The following is a 21,029-nucleotide window of genomic DNA, read 5'->3' on the forward strand; positions in this document are numbered from 1 at the left end:
AATTGGCGACGGCACTAGAACAGACTGCAGCACCCGGTCTCACCCTACTATAATCTGAAGTCAAATGTCTACTGTTTGCTGATGATCTGGTGCTTCTGTCCCCAACCAAAGAGGGTCTATAGCAGCATCTAGATCTTCTGCACAGATTCAGCCAGACCTGGGCCCTGACAGTACATCTCAGTAAGACAAAAATAATGGTGTTCCAAAAAAGGTCTAGTTGCCAGGACAACGAATACAAATTTCATTTAGACACCACTGCCCTAGAGCACACAAAAAACTGTACATTACCTTGGCTTAAACATCAGCGCCACAGGTAACTTCCACAAAGCTGTGAACTATCTGAGATACAAGGCAAGAAGGGCCTTCTATGCCATCAAATTTGACATACCAATTAGAATCTGGCAAAAAAAAATACTTCAAACAGTTATAGAACCCATTGCCCTTTATGGTTGTGAGGTCTGGGGTCCGCTCACCAACCAAGAATTCACAAAATGGGACAAACACCAAATTGAGACTCTGCATGCAGAATTCTGCAAAAATATCCTCTGTGTACAACGTAAGCTGAACTTCCGGCGCCGACAGAGATGGCCGCCTCGCTTCGCGTTCCTAGGAAACTATGCAGTTTTTTGTTTTTTTACGTGTTATTTCTTACATTAGTACCCCAGGTCATCTTAGGTTTCATTTACATACAGTCGAGAAGAACTACTGAATATAAGATCAGCGTCAACTCACCATCAGTACGACCAAGAATATGTTTTTCGCGACGCGGATCCTGTGTTCTGCCTTACAAACAGGACAACGGAGTGGATCCCATGCAGCGACCCAAAAAAACGACTCCGAAAAAGAGGGAAACGAGGCGGTCTTCTGGTCAGACTCCGGAGACGGGCACACCGTGCACCACTCCCTAGCATTCTTCTTGCCAATGTCCAGTCTCTTGACAACAAGGTTGATGAAATGCGAGCAAGGGTAGCATTCCAGAGGGACATCAGAGTCTGTAACGTTCTTTGCTTCACGGAAACATGGCTCACTGGAGAGACGCTATCCGAGGCGGTGCAGCCAACGGGTTTCTCCACGCATCGCGCAGACAGAAACAAACATCTTTCTGGTAAGAAGAGGGGCGGGGGCGTATGCCTTATGGCTAACGAGACATGGTGTGATGAAAGAAACATACAGGAACTCAAATCCTTCTGTTCACCTGATTTAGAATTCCTCACAATCAAATGTAGACCGCATTATCTACCAAGAGAATTCTCTTCGATTATAATCACAGCCGTATATATCCCCCCCCCCAAGCAGACACATCGATGGCTCTGAACGAACTTTATTTAACTCTTTGCAAACTGGAAACCATTTATCCGGAGGCGGCATTCATTGTAGCTGGGGATTTTAACAAGGCTAATCTGAAAACAAGACTCCCTAAATTTGATCAGCATATCGATTGCGCAACCAGGGGTGGAAAGACCTTGGATCATTGTTACTCTAACTTCCGCGCCCCCCTTTCGGAAAAGCTGACCACGACTCCATTTTGTTGATCCCTGCCTACAGACAGAAACTAAAACAAGAGGCTCCCACGCTGAGGTCTGTCCAACGCTGGTCCGACCAAGCTGACTCCACACTCCAAGACTGCTTCCATCACGTGGACTGGGATATGTTTCGTATTGCGTCAGATAACAATATTGACGAATACGCTGATTCGGTGTGCGAGTTCATTAGAACGTGCGTTGAAGATGTCATTCCCATAGCAACGATTAAAACATTCCCTAACCAGAAACCGTGGATTGATGGCAGCATTCGCGTGAAACTGAAAGCGCGAACCACTGCTTTTAATCAGGGCAAGGTGTCTGGTAACATGACCGAATACAAACAGTGCAGCTATTCCCTCCGCAAGGCTATCAAACAAGCTAAGCGTCAGTACAGAGACAAAGTAGAATCTCAATTCAACGGCTCAGACACAAGAGGCATGTGGCAGGGTCTACAGTCAATCACGGACTACAGGAAGAAATCCAGCCCAGTCACGGACCAGGATGTCTTGCTTCCAGGCAGACTAAATAACTTTTTTGCCCGCTTTGAGGACAATACAGTGCCACTGACACGGCCTGCAACGAAAACATGCCATGCGGTCTCTCCTTCACTGCAACCGAGGTGAGTAAGACATTTAAACGTGTTAACCCTCGCAAGGCTGCAGGCCCAGACGGCATCTCCAGCCGCGCCCTCAGAGCATGCGCAGACCAGCTGGCCCGTGTGTTTACGGACATATTCAATCAATCCCTATACCAGTCTGCTGTTCCCACATGCTTCAAGAGGGCCACCATTGTTCCTGTTCCCAAGAAAGCTAAGGTAACTGAGCTAAACGACTACCGTAGCACTCACTTCCGTCATCATGAAGTGCTTTGAGAGACTAGTCAAGGACCATATCACCTCCACCCTACCTGACACCCTAGACCCACTCCAATTTGCTTACCGCCCAAATAGGTCCACAGACGATGCAATCTCAACCACACTGCACACTGCCCTAACCCATCTGGACAAGAGGAATACCTATGTGAGAATGCTGTTCATCGACTACAGCTCAGCATTCAACACCATAGTACCCTCCAAGCTCGTCATCAAGCTCGAGACCCTGGGTCTCAACCCCGCCCTGTGCAACTGGGTACTGGACTTCCTGACGGGCCGCCCCCAGGTGGTGAGGGTAGGCAACAACATCTCCTCCCCGCTGATCCTCAACACTGGGGCCCCACAAGGGTGCGTTCTGAGCCCTCTCCTGTACTCCCTGTTCACCCACGACTGCGTGGCCACGCACGCCTCCAACTCAATCATCAAGTTTGCGGACGACACAACAGTGGTAGGCTTGATTACCAACAACGACGAGACGGCCTACAGGGAGGAGGTGAGGGCCCTCGGAGTGTGGTGTCAGGAAAATAACCTCACACTCAACGTCAACAAAACTAAGGAGATGATTTTGGACTTCAGGAAACAGCAGAGGGAACACCCCCCTATCCACATTGATGGAACAGTAGTGGAGAGGGTAGCAAGTTTTAAGTTCCTCGGCATACACATCACAGACAAACTGAATTGGTCCACTCACACAGACAGCATCATGAAGAAGGCGCAGCAGCGCCTCTTCAACCTCAGGAGGCTGAAGAAATTCGGCTTGTCACCAAAAGCACTCACAAACTTCTACAGATGCACAATCGAGAGCATCCTGGCGGGCTGTATCACCGCCTGGTACGGCAACTGCTCCGCCCTCAACCGTAAGGCTCTCCAGAGGGTAGTGAGGTCTGCACAACGCATCACCGGGGGCAAACTACCTGCCCTCCAGGACACCTACACCACCCGATGTTACAGGAAGGCCATAAAGATCATCAAGGACATCAACCACCCAAGCCACTGCCTGTTCACCCCGCTATCATCCAGAAGACGAGGTCAGTACAGGTGCATCAAAGCTGGGACCGAGAGACTGAAAAACAGCTTCTATCTCAAGGCCATCAGACTGTTAAACAGCCACCACTAACATTGAGTGGCTGCTGCCAACACACTGACACTGACACTGACTCAACTCCAGCCACTTTAATAATGGGAATTGATGGGAAATTATGTAAATATATCACTAGCCACTTTAAACAATGCTACCTTATATAATGTTACTTACCCTACATTATTCATCTCATATGCATACGTATATACTGTACTCTATCATCGACTGCATCCTTATGTAATACATGTATCACTAGCCACTTAAACTATGCCACTTTGTTTACATACTCATCTCATATGTATATACTGTACTCGATACCATCTACTGTATCTTGCCTATGCTGCTCTGTACCATCACTTATTCATATATCCTTATGTACATATACTTTATCCCCTTACACTGTGTATAAGACAGTAGTTTTGGAATTGTTAGTTAGATTACTTGTTGGTTATTACTGCATTGTCGGAACTAGAAGCACAAGCATTTCGCTACACTCGCATTAACATCTGCTAACCATGTGTATGTGACAAATAAAATTTGATTTGATTTGAAAACACCAAATAATGTATGCAGAGCAGAATTAGGCCGATACCCGCTAATTATCCAAATCTAGAAAAGAGACATTCAATTCTAAAGCCACCTAATGTGATTCGCAAACCTTCCATAACAAATCCATCACCTATAGAAAATTTACCTGGAGAAGAGCCCCCTATGCTAGCTCGTCCTGGGGCTCTGTTCACAAACACCAACAGACCCCACAGAGCCCCAGGACAGCAACACAATTAGACCCAACCAAATCGTAATAATTACTTGGAATAGAGAGTACACAGTGGCACACCTGGCCACTGTGCACTTCCTAACCTCCTGCCAAATGTATGACCATATTAGATACACACATTTCCCGCAGATTACACAGACCCACAAAGAATTTGTAAACAAATCCAATTTTGATAAACTCCCATATCTATTGGGTGAAATACCAGTGTGCCATCACAGCAGCAAGATATGTGACCTGTTGCCACAAGAAAAGGGCAACCAGTAAAGAACAAACACCATTGTAAATACAACCTATATTTATGTTTATTTATTTCCCCTTTTGTACTTTAACTACTTGCACATCATTACAACACTGTTTATAAACATACTATGACATTTGGAACTTTTGTGAGAGTAATGTTTACTTGTAAAAAAAATGTTTTAGTTGATTTCACTTTTGTTAATGATCTGTTTCACTTGCTTTGGCAATGTAAGCACACGTTTATCATGCCAATAAAGCCCTCCAATTGAATTGAACATTGACAGAGAGAGAAAAGCAAGTCGAGATGTGCATACACTATTTTCGATTAGTCATCATGCAGATAGGCAGATCATATAACACTGAAGAATGGTACCACCAGGCCAAACTCGAATGACTACTGAATAAGGCCTACATGTTCTGATCTTTTTTTTGGTATTCAATTCGGTGCTCAGCGTACACGCATTGCGTGGGACGTTGTCCGCTAGTAGGAGGGGTCTCAGGCGTTTTGGGCCTGGGCTACAACTGCGGAGGAGAGAGCAGACCAGGCAGCGTGGTCGAGTCTGTAGCTGAAACCCGCGGGGGAAAAAAAAAGTTACTTTGAGTGAGAAAAGAGAGACCGAAAATATGTCCGGAGACGACGATCCACAAGAGCAGACCATCGCCGATGATTTGGTCGTCACCAAGTACAAAATGGGCGCCGAGATTGCCAACCGTAAGCGAATATGAAGATGTTGATTTAGTAGACGATCGAGTTTAAACGTGACCGAGGTGCACTGGTTGTAGCAGAGTTGACTAGCTAGCATATTCATTATCACAATGCAGCCATGTGCTGTGTCGCTAGCTAGCGATAAATCAATGACTCGTCAGGGCTAGCATTTTGCCCGTATCGTAGGGAAATCGTAGCCACGAGTTAGCATGTTATTGCTAGCTAATACTAAAGTTAGTCTATACATGCACTTATGTAACCGCTAGTTAGCTAAAGTGGCTAACTGACATGCTGCTAGTGAGCTAACTAGCTAAGATTCAATGCACTGCCTGGGAAGTTGTCACTGCTGGTAAAAACTAACTGGTCGAAAAAACTGCCTTCTGAATAAGTTATGATCCAGTTACATCTACCTATTTACTAATTGCAAAGTTTAGTCAGTTAATTGACAAGAGTTATTTCAACTAGCTAGCACAGCTGTTAAACGCAAAGAGGTCGTTTTTTCCCCCAGCTATCATCTCTTGCATGCTGTCAATCATCCTGAACTGTCACCTGCAGCAAGTTAATTGTTCTCTCAATAAACCTATGGGCTCTCATTGTAAATGTAACAGTCTTGCGTCCGTCCCTCTCCCCCCAACCTGGGCTTGAACTAGGGACCCTCTGCACACAATCTACAAGCATCGTTACCTATCGCGCCACAAAAGCCGCGGCCCTTTCAGAGCAACAGAAAGGACTTCAAGGTTCTCTTGGGCGAGTGACGTCATCGCGCAACGCTAACTAAGCTACCCATTTCTCACCGGTTATATGTCGGCAATATTACCTTCAGCATCTGTCAGTTCAGTGGCAATGCATTGCCTCAGACCTGCAACACGTAACACAACTATAGCTAGCAGCTATGCAATAACGTTACTCCCTGTGCACCCACCTATAGCTATGATATACTCCCCGTGCATCAACATTGAAGACCTGGAAGTGTGTTCCTTGGAATTTATGTAAATCCTGATGACCCCACATAATGCTCCTGGGAAGGGAACTTCTTGTACTTTGCCTCAATGACAAGAATTATATATTTTCCTCATGGAATGCTTCGTAACAACCGGTGTGGACTACTAACAGAATAACTGTGAAATGCTATTCGACAAGCAGGCCTTGCCTTATCAAGGTCTCCATCAGTCATCTTCCCTGATCCTAATACCAAATACTTGAAGCTTACTTACTTACTGTTTGGTCCTCGTGTCCTTTCCTATCCAGAGGCCCTGAAGGCTGTGGTGGAGGCAGCCAAGGCTGGTGAGACAGTTGTCAGCCTCTGTGCGAAGGGAGATGCCTTCATCATGGCTGAAACTGGAAAGGTCTTCAGGAAGGAGAAGGACCTGAAAAAAGGTATGGGTCTCATTGGTTAATTAAATCATTTGCGTTGTCATGACTGAGTGAAGTCAAGTAGCTTTTCTAGAGTTTTGTAGTTTACTTTTTGACTGAAGAAAAGTTTAATCTCAAGTCTTATCCTCGCTTACTCATCCTTTCTCCTTGCCTCCTCAAAACGCCAGAGGGAAGTGAGGAGAGAGGAGACAAGGAATCAAGGAAAACGCTTGATATTCTCTTGTTGTGTAGACAGTGCATGCAAAATGACTTGCTGACATTAGTCAATGTGATTAAATGTCTACTTTATTGCCTCCCTCAGGCATCGCTTTCCCAACCAGCGTGTCTGTCAACAACTGTGTGTGCCACTTCTCTCCGCTGAAGAGTGACCCTGAGATCGTACTGAAGAGCGGGGACCTCGTCAAAATGTAGGAACGTTGTATTGCATTGAACACTGTATGGAACTGTTAACGGCTGTATCTGTGCCTTTTTCCTGTATTGCTGGCCCTATTCAACTGTTGGGAGACTACCCCCTTCACATGTCAACGCACGGGCCAGTCTGATGGTCTTGAGTCACTGTGCCTCCTCTTGTGTTGCCTGTGCAGTGACCTGGGGGTGCACGTGGACGGCTTCATCTCCAACCTGGCTCACAGCTTTGTGGTGGGAGTGACCAAGGTAGTAGTACTTCAATCGTTGTTGACGTTAGTAAGAGTGCAGATGTCACGCAGAAATGCCAGCGTACGGATATTAACGGAGACGGACGAGCGGCACATCAGACTATTTTTTTTATAGGCGTAGTGCAACAGTCACGTAACGTTAGGAAGAGGATTGGCGGAGGCCACCCTCCAGTGCAGTGAAACGCATCCGCATAACAGTAGATGGTTGTCTTACGTCCTGTGTAATCAGCTGCTCCGTTACGTCACATTCACGTCCTGTTTTTTCCCCTTCTCTCCATCAGGATGCTCCGTTGACGGGGCGTAAGGCTGACGTGATCAAAGCGGCACACCTGTGTGCCGAGGCTGCCCTCAGACTGGTCAAGCCTGGAAACCAGGTGAGGTGCTGCGTCAGCGCTTTACTGAGTGGACAGTCAGGGGACTAGACTGGTCCCGGATCTGGTTGTGCTTTATCGCCATCTCCTATGGTTTGAGTTGGCTGAATAGCACAAACAGATCTGGGACCAGGCTAGTCAGGGACACAGTGACCCGGTTTGGAGAGAAAAAAGAAGCTTAACAAACAAATCAAGTTGGTGTCATTGTGACGGTACTGTATTTCCAGCAGTGGATTCATAGCCGTTTTTAACATTTTAGGGTGTCTGTCTCTCTCGTTCAGAACTCGCAGGTCACAGAGGCCTGGAACAAGATCGCCAAGTCATTCAAATGCTCAGCCATTGAGGGTGAGTGAGTCCGCGCTTGCCATTTAAACCTAGTTGGCGCCTCACTGCCATATTCATACACAGTACATTCAATCCCTCACATCTTGTACAGGTACCTTGCCAAATCACATACAGTGTTAATTCCAGTGTAACACTCTCTCAGGCATGCTGTCCCATCAGTTGAAGCAGCACGTTATTGACGGAGAGAAAACCATCATTCAGAACCCCACGGACCAGCAGAGGTGAATTGAAGACATGATCTGTTAGTCCCAGATCTCTGGCTTGTTTGGTATTACTTGTCCGACGCATGTCTCAAAGCTATGTTTCTCATGTCTTTGTTGTGTCTGAAGCACCCAATGAATTACTAATAGTAGTTGCTCTTAGGGGGAAAATAAGGTTGAATTATTAATAGCCTTGTTGCTCTCTGTCTCTGTAGGAAGGACCACGAGAAGGCTGAATTCGAGGTGCATGAGGTGTACGCCGTGGATGTGCTCATCAGCACCGGAGAAGGCAAGGTGAGGGACAAACATTCCCTTGACGTTCTAGTCAACTTGTGCTCAATTTCCCTGCTGGTTTTTCTCATCTATGAAAGGATCACCTCCAGGAGCAGCAAAACAGCAAGGACACATGACCTTTTTTCTATGTGTTGGATGACTACTGTCCAACTCCTGTCGTCATTTTGAATGGGCTGTGAAAAATAAATAGAGCAATGAAAGAGTTATTTTTTAACATCCCATGTCTTCTACTCTACTCCAGGCAAAGGATGCAGGCCAGAGGACCACCATTTACAAGAGGGACCCAGACAAGCAGTACGGCCTGAAGATGAAGACGTCCAGGAGTTTCTTCAGCGAGGTGGAGAGACGCTTCGACGCCATGCCTTTCACTCTCAGGTAAAACACGAGACGCACCGCGTCCTTTTAGTCAGAACCGGTTCAATGGGAAACGTGTCGGGCAAATGAGTTTCTAAGGACTTAAGACGATTTAAATCAATTGATTTAAGACATTGACCACAACCTGTCGCTGTCATTCAACTCAACTGATTACATTCAATTCGATTTAGGCTATTGGGCTTCCTCCAACTGATTCCCTTTTTTGTCATCAAAATTAGACTTTTTTTGTGTCCCTTTTTGATATTTACCTCTCTTTTTTCCCTCAGGGCGTTCGAGGATGAGGGTAAGGCTAGGCTAGGTGTGGTGGAGTGTGCCAAACATGAACTGCTGCAGCCCTTCAACGTTCTGCACGAGAAAGAAGGCAAGTTAAAAGACATAACCAGTCACAGAGGCTATGAATGAACATTCTTTGTAATCCATTCATTCAAAGCAGTGTGCCACTTAAATGCGACAGTACAAAAATAGATACATAGTCCAAATCAAATTTTTAGTCACGTGCGCAGAATACGACAGGTATTCATTCACTTTACAGTGAAATGCTTACTTACAAGCCCCTAACCAATAATGCCGTTTATTTATTTTTATTTTTTTACGGATAAGAAATAAAAATGAACTAGTAATTTAAGAGCAGCAGTAAAATAACAATAGCGAGACTCTATACAGGGGGGGGCATCGGTTAGTTGAGGTAATATGTACACGTATGTAGAGTTTTATTAAAGTGACTGCATAGATGGTAACAACAGTGGCGGCGGTGTAAAAGAGGGGGGGGGGGGCAATGCATATAGTCTGTGTAGCCATTTTGATTAGGTGTTCGGATGTCTTATGGGGTAGAAGCAGTTTAGAAGCCTCTTGGACCTGGACTTGGAGCGCTGGTACATATCATCCTTTACTGACTCCTTACGTCTGTCTAGGTGAGTTTGTGGCCCAGTTCAAGTTCACCGTGCTGCTGATGGCCAACGGACCCCTACGTATCACCGCAGAGCTGTATGAGCAGGAGCTGTACAAGTCTGAACACGAGGTAGAGGACGCAGATCTCAAGGTAAAACAACCAACTGCGGTAGACCGATGGCCTACTGCTCTGGGGAGCTACGCTGGGGCTTCATGAAGACAGTAGGTTTTTAGCATCTTTCTGCCAACAAACCGAGCACGGGCCACTTTCTCAGGTGTTCTTGGGCGTGAGCTGGGGTCGTGTTCTTGAAAATGGAACCAGTGTCATTTTACGCTGAGCAACATCAGCCTCTTGTTTACGCTCAGCTTTTGTAGAATGAGGCTAATTAATCTAATGTGGCATGTTAGCTGACTTGGTATTTTCACTAAGCTGAGATGGTTGCCTTGTTTTTTCTCTCTCTCACAAACCTACTTATTTTTGTTTTTTTTAGGCCTTGCTCCAAAGCTCAGCGAGCCGCAAGACACAGAAGAAAAAGAAAAAGAAGGTAGGCTACACGGTGCACCGTACTGTGATGTAAACACATGTACCGTGCCTTCGGAAAGTATTCAGACCCCTTGACTATTTACACATTTTGTTACGTTACGTTAGCCTTATTCTAAAATGTTTTTTTCCCCCCCTCAATCTACACACAATACCCCATAATGACAAAGCAAAAAGAGGTTATAAAAAAAAAAATGTATTCAGACCCTTTACTCAGTACTTTGTTGAAGCACCTTTGTCAGTAATTACAGCCTCGAGTCTTCTTGAGAATGACACTACAAGCTTGGCACACCTGTATTTGGGGAGTTTCTCCCATTCTTTTCTGCAGATCCTCTCAAGCTTTGTCATGTTGGATGGGAAGCGTTGCTGCACAGATATTTTCAGGTCTCCAGAGATGTTCGATCAGGTTCAGGTCTGGTTTCTGGCTGAGCCATTCAAGGACATTCAGAGACTTGTCACGATGCTGTGTGCTTAGGGTCGTTGTCCTGTTGGAAGGTGAACCTTCGCCCCAGTCTGCGGTCCTGAGCGCTCCAGAGCAGGTTTTCATCAAGGATCTCTCTCTGTACTTTGCTCTGTTCATCATTCCCTCAGTCCTGACTAGTCTCCCAGTCCCTGCTGCTGAAAAATATACCCACAGCACGATGCTGCCACCACCTCACTTCACCGTAGGTATGGTGCCAGGTTTCCTCCAGACGTGACACTTGACAATCCGGGCAACGAGTTCAATCTTGGTTTCATCAGACCAGAGAATCTTGTTTCTCATGGTCTGAGAGTCTTTAGGTGCCTTTTGGCAAACTCCAAGTGGTTTCCGTCTGGCCACTCTACCGTAAAGGCCTGATTGGTGGAGTGCTGCAGAGATGGTTGTCCTTCTGGAAGTTTTTCCCATCTCCACAGAGGAGCTCTGTCAGTGACTAATGGGTTCTTGGTCATCTCCCTGACCTAGGCCCTTCTCCCATGATTGTTTGGATGGGCGGCCAGCTCTAGGAGGAGCCTTGGTGGTTCCAAACTTCTTCCATTTAAGAATGGTGGAGGCCACTGGTCTTGGGGACCTTCATTATTACAGAACATTTTTGGTACCCTTCCCCAGATTGGTGCCTCGACACAATCCTGTCTCGGAGCTCTACATACAATTCCTTTGACCTCATGGCTTTGCTTTTTGCTCTGACATGCACTGTCAACTGTGGGACCTTAGACAGGTGTGTGTGCCTTTCCAAATCATGTCCAATCAATTTAATTTATCACAGGTGGACTTCAATCAAGTTATAGAAAACATTTTTGAGACTCAATTTTGAGTCTCATGGCAAAGGGTTTGAATACTTAAATAAATTATTTACATATGTTTTTAATGCATTTGCAAAAATGTCTAAACTGTTTTCTCTTTGTCATTATGGGGTATTGTGTATAGATTGCTGATTTAATCCATTTTAGAATGAGGCTGTAACGTAACAGAATGTGGGAAAAGTCAAGGGGTCTGAATACTTTCCGAAGGCACTGTAAATTCATCCAGGTCTCCCTTGGGAAAGACCCTAATGGGAGTTCACGCTTTAAATAAAAATACATGTTAATGTGACAACTACATTTTGAGTCTTGCCTCAATTTCCAAGCAACTTATTTTTTGTCAAAAGGCTTCAAAGACCGTGGAAACTGAAACGGCACCAGGACATCCAGCGCCAGCGAAGGTCGAGGAGTCCGAAGCTGCGAAATAAAACCTCCCCCCCCCCCCCCCCCCCCACTACCCTGTCTTCGTCTCCAAGAATACTGACAGACAACTGACCAACCCAAAGAACAGACGTCAATAATCCCTCCATCCTACCCTCCTGTCTTGACATGCCTGCCTTGTGGCGTGGCCTAGCCTTCTGTGATGAAAACCTCCAAATGTAAACCATGTCAGACTACCGGGTGATGGTGTTGCTCACGCCTAAATTCAACTTCCTGTCACATCCCTTTTCAATATCAATGTCCTTGAGACAGCAGGGTTCTCCCCCAGAATAGTAAACACGTTCGGTGCATGGCGCTGAAAGAGCGGTATATTGAGTAGAACGAGGGCATTTTCCGGAGTAGATTCTGTGGGAGACGTTTATACCATCCAGTCATTGAGCCTTGAACTGTAATTCTATAATGATGTATGAAGGCAAAGCACGACAGTGGAGGGTTTGAGATGACTGCACTGCATTGTGCCAATGATAATTGTGTAAAGGAAACTTCTTGCTTATGACCTCAAACAAGGTTAATGTCTCTGAAGTGGATGTCGGTGTGTCCTATTAGGGAATTAAATGGGTAATAACTTAAACCCTGCATTAGTCTACATAACGCTGTTATAAACCGTCATGACCGCAAATGTTAACTGTCTACATTGTTACACAAACTTATTTACAGTGGATAATCAAACTTCCTAGCGGCATACCTAGCTATCTTACCCCCAGTTACAGTTTGTGACATAACTGTCAAGTCCGTTGCCGTGGACATATAGTCGATGGATTTTTAGAACCGGGAGTCGGATAAGTGGCTTGCTCTCACTGCACATACAGAAATGTGATATTCTTATACCCAGTAATGGAGGGTTCAGGTGTTCCCATTAAATGATTTGTTCTGTGTAGGACGCCATAATTAATTTCATACTTCACTGGTACTACCACTGCCACAGCGCTCAATGAATTCCACCTATATTAATCAGTGTTTACATCAGTTTCCATAGCTGTTTAATACTTGATACTTTCTATTGTAAAATAAATCCCAGTTTCAGAGGCTATTTTTTGGAATAATCTAGACTAGAACCATTACAACGCCGGCATTAAATAGCAACGCCGTAATATTGAGTTTGGGTGGGGCAACTGACCAAAGGATTTATTAACCAACTGCTGCACCACTAGTTCTTGTTGGGCTTTTCATTCTGAATAGGTTATTCGAGGGAGAGATCCATCCTTGTGGAAATGTTTCTTTACTAGGTTGATGACTTTCTAAGTTTGTTCTCGTGAAAGAAATGTATCATCTCTTGCATTGTACATGTGTGTGGGTGTAATTCTTAAGTCCTTATTTGGGAAGTAATAGGGGGTCGTTCTCGCAATACAAGTAGGCATTTAGAAAGGCCTTTGAAATTGTCATGTCAAAATTACAACGCATCTCGGCGTCCGTATTTTGCGTACTTGACTGAAAAGTAAATGCCTCGTTAATTCTGTGAATAAGATCCATTGATCATCCCACTATAATCAGATAAGCCTTTTGAAAATGGCCATTCCTTGATAAACTAACTCGACAGTTATGACTGCTGACCCCTGCACTGGATGTGGAAACCATATATGCCTCGATCAGTAACGCAATAGAGGTATTGACAACTGTTAAAATAATGTACATGGTCGTTCTTTTTTTGGATTTAGAAAGAGGGAGTTTTTTTCTTCATGGTTTGAAATAAACTTTAAAACAAAATATGTGGATGTGTTGTTTGTCTCAATAGTGTCTTATGAATCTCCCCCATCTAAAATATTGTACAGAATAAATACTGTACATGTAATTACATGGCTTTCTACACAGCATAACATATATACCTCCGTAAAACAGACATTTTGTAATTATATACAAAAATAATGTCGATTGAGACAAGTCTTAGCACAGTTCAAAGCTATATATATTATTGATGAAAGATGCATCACAGATAGAAGCAGGATACAGGGGTTAGTTATACGAAGAAATCGTTGAAAAATCATTGCTTTTCCCAGAGTTCATGAGCGTCCAACAATGATGACGTAATCACAGTTTATAAATAAACAATCGAACGACTGTCACGGACTTCTTGGAGACGGTGCCATCTTGTAAAGGTACACAGAGAACTGAATTTCAAGAGTTGTCTAACGTCAAATACGAATCCAAAATAATCCTATCTAACTAAAAGCCATCCGACTAATCAACCTTTCTCTCCCCTTTCCTTACAGACACCCCTCCACAGCATGAGGGCCAAGGTGAGTCATTTCCCCTCTAAACAATTCATTTGTAGTCCGCTTGTTGCAATGCTAGCTAAGAGTTAGCCAGCGAATACCTAACTTACTAGCTAGTTCAGCCGTCTAACTAGTTGTAGGCACAATAACAAACTGCACACAATTTGGAAACTGCCTGCTAAGCCACATTGAATTATTTTCAATTTAATCATTAGCCATGGCTTTCTGAGCCAACTGAAATGGTTGTTGTTGCCAAAAGTTGATTAATACAAATGACTTTTTTCAGTATGCTGTCTCAGTTTGTATGATGGCACTTTGAATATACTCCAGAATGTTATGAAGAGTGATCATTTGCATGGCAAAGAGGGACTTTGCAATTCATCTGAACTGATTCCCCAATAAACATTTCCACTGCATTTCAGCCCTGCCACAAGGACCAGCTGACATGTCACTGATTCTTTCATTAACACAGGTGTGAGTGTTGACGAGGACAAGGCTGGAGATCACTCTGTCATGCTGATTGAGTACGACTAACCGACTGGAAGCTTCAAAGGGAGGGTGGTGCTTCGAATCACTGTTCTTCCTCTGTCAACCATGGTTACTTGCAAGGAAACACGTGCCGTCATCATTGCTTTGCACAAAAAGGGCTTCACAGGCAAGGATATTGCTGCCAGGAAGATTGCACCTGAGTCAACCATTTATCGGATCATCAAGAACTTCAAGGAGAGCGGTTCAATTGTTGTGAAGAAGGCTTCAGGGCGCCCAAGAAAATCCAGCAAGCGCCAGGACCGTCTCCTAAAGTTGATTCAGCTGCAGGATCGGGGCACCACCAGTACAGCGCTTGCTCAGGAATGGCAGCAGGCAGGTGTGAGTGCATCTGCACGCACAGTGAGGCGAAGACTTTTGGAGGATGGCCTGGTGTCAAGGGCAGCAAAGAAGCCACTTCTCTCCAGGAAAAACATCAGGGACAGACTGATATTCTGCAAAAGGTACAGGGATTGGACTGCTGAGGACTGGGGTAAAGTCATTTTCTCTGATGAATGCCCTTTCCAATTGTTTGGGGCATCCGGAAAAAAGCTTGTCCGGAGAAGAGAAGGTGAGCGCTACCATCAGTCCTGTGTCATGCCAACAGTAAAGCATCCTGAGCCCGTTCATGTGTGGGGTTGCTTCTCAGCCAAGGGAGTGGGCTCACTCACAATTTTGTCTAAGAACACAGCCATGAATAAAGAATGGTACCAACACATCCTCCAAGAGCAACTTCTCCCAACCATCCAGGAACAGTTTGGTGACGACCAATGCCTTTTCCAGCATGATGGAGCACCTTGCCATAAGGCAAAAGTGATAACTAAGTGGCTCGGGGAACAAAACATCAATATTTTGGGTCCATGGCCAGGAAACTCCCCAGACCTTAATCCCATTGAGAACTTGTGGTCAATCCTCAAGAGGCGGTTGGACAAACAAAAACCCACAAATTCTGACAAACTCCAAGCATTGATTATGCAAGAATGGGCTGCCATCAGTCAGGATGTGGCCCAGAAATTAATTGACAGCATGCCAGGACGGATTGCAGAGGTCTTGAAAAAGGAGGGTCAACACTGCAAATATTGACTCAGCATCAACGTCATGTAATTGTCAAAAGCCTTTGACACTTATGAAATGCTTGTAATTATACTTCAGTATTCTATAGTAACATTTGACAAAAATATCTAAAGACACAAGCAGCAAACTGGAGATTAATGTCATTCTCAACTTTTTGCCACGACTGTACATTAGCTATTTGAGGTTAGTGTTTTGCTGCGTCAACACTTGCTAGGTTCCTATCTCTAGTCCCACTTAGCCAATGTGGCTAGCAACTTAACTGATGTTAGCTGTCAAACCATATAAATGTGTGTGTGTGTGTGTGTGTGTATATATTAAAATTTTGATCAAGTTGATGAAATTAGCGTAGTGGGAAGTTTATTTATTCTAAATGCATGGCTCTGTTATCATTACTGAAGCCAAGCATTGTACAATGCTTACAAATGTCAAACGGGCCCTTTCAGTTGATTGGAATGTCTCCAATACACTAGAGCGAATGTTGACCATACTCAGTTTCAGTTTGCGTGGTAGCAATACTGTATTGATAGCAATTTGCTGTGTGTGACTATGCAACCATGCTTCTGAATTTACGAGTACAGGTGTTTCTTCGGCACTTGTGTATTGCCGTATCGCTAACATTGTCCCCTCTGTTCTCTTTCAGTGGAGAAAGAAGCGTATGCGCAGGCTGAAGCGCAAGAGGCGAAAGATGAGGCAGAGGTCAAAATAGATTGCCCCCTTACAAAACCATGTCTGTGACCTTTCTCATGGACACAACACGAGCACTTGGGAGATCCTTGGTCCCAAGTCTGGAACAAGACACAGGCCAATGAGATGCTATGAAGAGATGGCGCTATTGTTGGTCAACCACCTGCCTGGGAGATTTGATATGGGGACATTGTGTTCTTTACTCTTCTACGAAACCATCCCTACTCCATTGCATTTGTTGATATTTTCAAAGTTTTTGATTTAAAATTAAGTGGACTCAATATTGATCTGAAACTGGGTCTAAAAATGTCAAGAGGCCATTTATTTTTCATTATGCCCAATCAAGTTCAGTTGCAAAGATTTGTAACGCTAACCTGAGGGGTATCCTACGACGCAGGTTCAAGGGAACTTTGAACTCGGGATAACCAGTCATACTGAAGTGGCTCACCTTTTGGCTTGGTCAATTTAGGGCAATGAAGTCTTAAACTGACCTGCTCCAGGTCTCTCTAACTAATTGAACTGAGTGGAGGCCTAATCTGATTACCCTCTTGCAGAGACTCATCATTTGAGGAAGACTGATTAAATGTTTTATGACAGAATGCATGTGAAAATTAATGCAATGCAACACTGACTTACAAATATGGGGGATGCTTGTGCATAACGCTCTGTTTTTGACTGCTTCAAAAGGTTGGCCGCTTCGATAGGCGTGACTATTCAAACATATTTAGCTAATGTGCCACTAACAAACTACATACTCTAGTTAAGTGAAATATAAGCTAGCATAATCTAAGGCTGAGGCCGTTTGGATGTGCTTACAAATTCTCTAAAATGAGGTGGTCTACGGTACAAAATAAACATTCTCTGGTGGCTATTCCTGCAGTCAGTAACCCAATTGCATGCTCCCTCAACTTGAGACATAAAGGATCAGGTGCTCACTAACGGATGTGCACAATTTGAGAAATAAACTTTTGTGGATATGGAGTGTTTCTGTGATCTTTTATTTGAGCTCATTAAACATGGGGCCAGCACATTACATGTGTTCTCTAGTTCTGGAGTGAATCTATGAAGACGTAGATAATTGTCAGGGTTGTCTAATTGTAATAAAAATTAAGCCTGTTTCTTTTGATGTCTGTCCTCAGATATGGAAAGCTGTGAAAGCCTGTCTGCAGATGAGGTCACAGTGAATGTCCCAAGAGACTGCTGGCACATCCTTGTATGTGTACTTATGTTAGCAAATGTTGTCTACAACAATACAGTTAAATGTCAAATGATAGGTTACAAAGGTATTTCAACTGCAACAGGCCAATCCTTCTGCTGGGTGTGCAGGCTTTTGTTCCAGCCCAGCACTAACCTGATTCAATTGATCAAACTTAATGAGTTGATGTGTTATTTCTGGTCTGGAAAACAAGTCTTCTCACCCAGTAGATGAGGGAGTGTAGCAAGTTTGCCCACCTTTGGTATGGATATTCTTGTTCACCCCAAATGATGCTTTCGTATTAACAGCCGACTTACTAAGCTGTATAATATTTACAAACAAGTTTGATTATTGGTACATTTTGAAATATGTTGATTCCTTCAATGTTGATTCACCGAAATGTTTAAACTTGTTTTTGTTAAACCTCAACATTCAAGATGAACCAGTGTTAGGGTTAATTTTTAATCACAGATCACAATTCTGCAATATAAAAGGTATGAAGGAGATCTGTTTCTAATTTGTCTGTGTTTCTGTGTTGCTTTCTCAAATGAACATGACCTTTTGTCTAGTTGTGAGCTCCCCGATCTGCTTCGGTTATCTCTCGTCTCAGGATATCAGCCAAAGTGAACCCATTTTGCTGCTTATAATGTCATGCATCACCAATTCAGCCTTAGGCCTACGGTATGATGGCATTATTGGCCTAATGGGGATGTGCAATCAATGTGCCCCATGCCATTATACGTCTGAAGCAGAGAATAGTTAAACTCACACACTCATTTGCATATTGTTGAGCTAGCTATATGTTCTCCATTTAAAATTATACCAGTAGATAATGTATATGAGTGTAACCATAAGCCAGATTTTCTACATTATTTTTCTAACTATAAATTGTTTACTGCAAAACCAACCCTTGTATTCTAGGTACAGTACTGTACATGAAAATAAGGTGCTGACAATTTTTCAGTGAATTACATTTTTAAAGAATTTAAACAATGGGGCGTGGGGAGAGTTGTAATTCTACCTTGTTTATTTGCTGAGAATTATTTTGGAATGCCGAGACAAAATCATAAGGTCAATGGCATGGAGGAGGAGGATTGCAGAGATTTTGGTGTTGATGGTGGGCGAAGAGAGATTTGCACAACAATGTTTGCAAGTTAAAGTCACCATTTCCTTTACCCAACTGACCCATTCATGTGCATGCAGACCTATGTATTTTACATGCAGACCTATGTATTTTACATGTAGATCTATGTATTTTACATTAAGGCCTATGTATTTTACATGTAGACCTATGTATTTTACATGTAGACCTATGTATGTTACATGTAGACCTATGTATTTTACATGTAGGCCTACAGTGCCTTGCGAAAGTATTCGGCCCCCTTGAACTTTGCGACCTTTTGCCACATTTCAGGCTTCAAACATAAAGATATAAAACTGTATTTTTTTATGAAGAATCAACAACAAGCGGGACACAATCATGAAGTGGAACGACATTTATTGGATATTTAAAACGTTTTTAACAAATCAAAAACTGAAAAATTGGGCGTGCAAAATTATTCAGCCCCCTTAAGTTAATACTTTGTAGCGCCACCTTTTGCTGCGTTTACAGCTGTAAGTCGCTTGGGGTATGTCTCTATCAGTTTTGCACATTGAGAGACTGACATTTTTTCCCATTCCTCCTTGCAAAACAGCTCGAGCTCAGTGAGGTTGGATGGAGAGCATTTGTGAACAGCAGTTTTCAGTTCTTTCCACAGATTCTCGATTGGATTCAGGTCTGGACTTTGACTTGGCCATTCTAACACCTGGATGTGTTTATTTTTGAACCATTCCATTGTAGATTTTGCTTTATGTTTTGGATCATTGTCTTGTTGGAAGACAAATCTCCGTCCCAGTCTCAGGTCTTTTGCAGACTCCATCAGGTTTTCTTCCAGAATGGTCCTGTATTTGGCTCCATCCATCTTCCCATCAATTTTAACCATCTTTCCTGTCCCTGCTGAAGAAAAGCAGGCCCAAACCATGATGCTGCCACCACTATGTTTGACAGTGGGGATGGTGTGTTCAGGGTGATGAGCTGTGTTGCTTTTACGCCAAACATAACGTTTTGCATTGTTGCCAAAAAGTTCAATTTTGGTTTCATCTGACCAGAGCACCTTCTTCCACATGTTTGGTGTGTCTCCCAGGTGGCTTGTGGCAAACTTTAAACAACACTTTTTATGGATATCTTTAAGAAATGGCTTTCTTCTTGCCACTCTTCCATAAAGGCCAGATTTGTGCAATATACGACTGATTGTTGTCCTATGGACAGAGTCTCCCACCTCAGCTGTAGATCTCTGCAGTTCATCCAGAGTGATCATGGGCCTCTTGGCTGCATCTCTGATCAGTCTTCTCCTTGTATGAGCTGAAAGTTTAGAGGGACGGCCAGGTCTTGGTAGATTTGCAGTGGTCTGATACTCCTCCAATTTCAATATTATCGCTTGCACAGTGCTCCTTGGGATGTTTAAAGCTTGGGAAATCTTTTTGTATCCAAATCCGGCTTTAAACTTCTTCACAACAGTATCTCGGACCTGCCTGGTGTGTTCCTTGTTCTTTATGATGCTCTCTGCGCTTTTAACGGACCTCTGAGACTATCACAGTGCAGGTCCATTTATACGGAGACTTGATTACACACAGGTGGATTGTATTTATCATCATTAGTCATTTAGGTCAACATTGGATCATTCAGAGATCCTCATTGAACTTCTGGAGAGAGTTTGCTGCACTGAAAGTAAAGGGGCTGAATAATTTTGCACGCCCAATTTTTCAGTTTTTGATTTGTTAAAAAAGTTTGAAATATCCCAAAAATGTTGTTACACTTCTTGATTGTGTCCCACTTATTGTTGATTCTTCACAAAAAAATACAGTTTTATATCTTTATGTTTGAAGCCTGAAATGTGGCAAAAGGTCGCAAAGTTCAAGGGGGCCGAATACTTTCGCAAGGCACTGTATGTATTTTACATGTAGGCCTATGTATTTTACATGTAGACCTATGTATTTTACATGTAGGCCTATGTATTTTACATGTAGACCTATGTATTTTACATGTAGGCCTATGTATTTTATAGGAAGTGAGCTATAATCATCAATCTCATGACACAGGTATACTGAAAGAGCCATAAACTATAATATATGAGAATCATAATGTTAAGATACCATAATTCAATTGGTAGCATACAGTGCGTTTGGAAAGTGTTCAGACACCTTGACTTTTTCCACATTTTGTTATGTTACAGCCTTATTCTAAAATGGATTAAATACCATTTTTTCCTCATCAATCTACACACAATACCCCATAATGACAAAGCAAAAACAGGTGTTTAGAAATGTTTACAAATGTATA

The 21,029-nt window shown here is 43.5% G+C and overlaps 1 protein-coding gene and 1 long non-coding RNA gene across 2 annotated transcripts; both read left to right on the plus strand.

Annotated features, from left to right (window-relative positions):
- Positions 1 to 4,837: 4,837 nt before the first annotated feature.
- LOC109868984 (proliferation-associated protein 2G4) lies at positions 4,838 to 13,668 on the plus strand. Its single transcript, XM_020458781.2, has 13 exons — positions 4,838 to 5,205; positions 6,448 to 6,576; positions 6,875 to 6,980; positions 7,158 to 7,227; positions 7,511 to 7,603; positions 7,882 to 7,945; positions 8,088 to 8,166; positions 8,361 to 8,439; positions 8,681 to 8,814; positions 9,081 to 9,175; positions 9,726 to 9,853; positions 10,194 to 10,247; positions 11,869 to 13,668. Exons 1-13 carry the CDS (start codon positions 5,118 to 5,120, stop codon positions 11,947 to 11,949), a joined length of 1,200 nt encoding a protein of 399 aa, XP_020314370.1. The 5' UTR covers positions 4,838 to 5,117; the 3' UTR covers positions 11,950 to 13,668.
- A 289-nt stretch (positions 13,669 to 13,957) lies between these two features.
- LOC109869187 (uncharacterized) lies at positions 13,958 to 17,441 on the plus strand. Its single transcript, XR_002251995.2, has 3 exons — positions 13,958 to 14,055; positions 14,170 to 14,196; positions 16,412 to 17,441. It is a non-coding gene; the product is annotated as an uncharacterized LOC109869187 (long non-coding RNA).
- The last annotated feature ends 3,588 nt before the right edge of the window (positions 17,442 to 21,029 follow it).

This window comes from Oncorhynchus kisutch, linkage group LG24 (genome assembly GCF_002021735.2).
Source record: "Oncorhynchus kisutch isolate 150728-3 linkage group LG24, Okis_V2, whole genome shotgun sequence".
Classification (NCBI taxonomy): domain Eukaryota; kingdom Metazoa; phylum Chordata; class Actinopteri; order Salmoniformes; family Salmonidae; genus Oncorhynchus; species Oncorhynchus kisutch.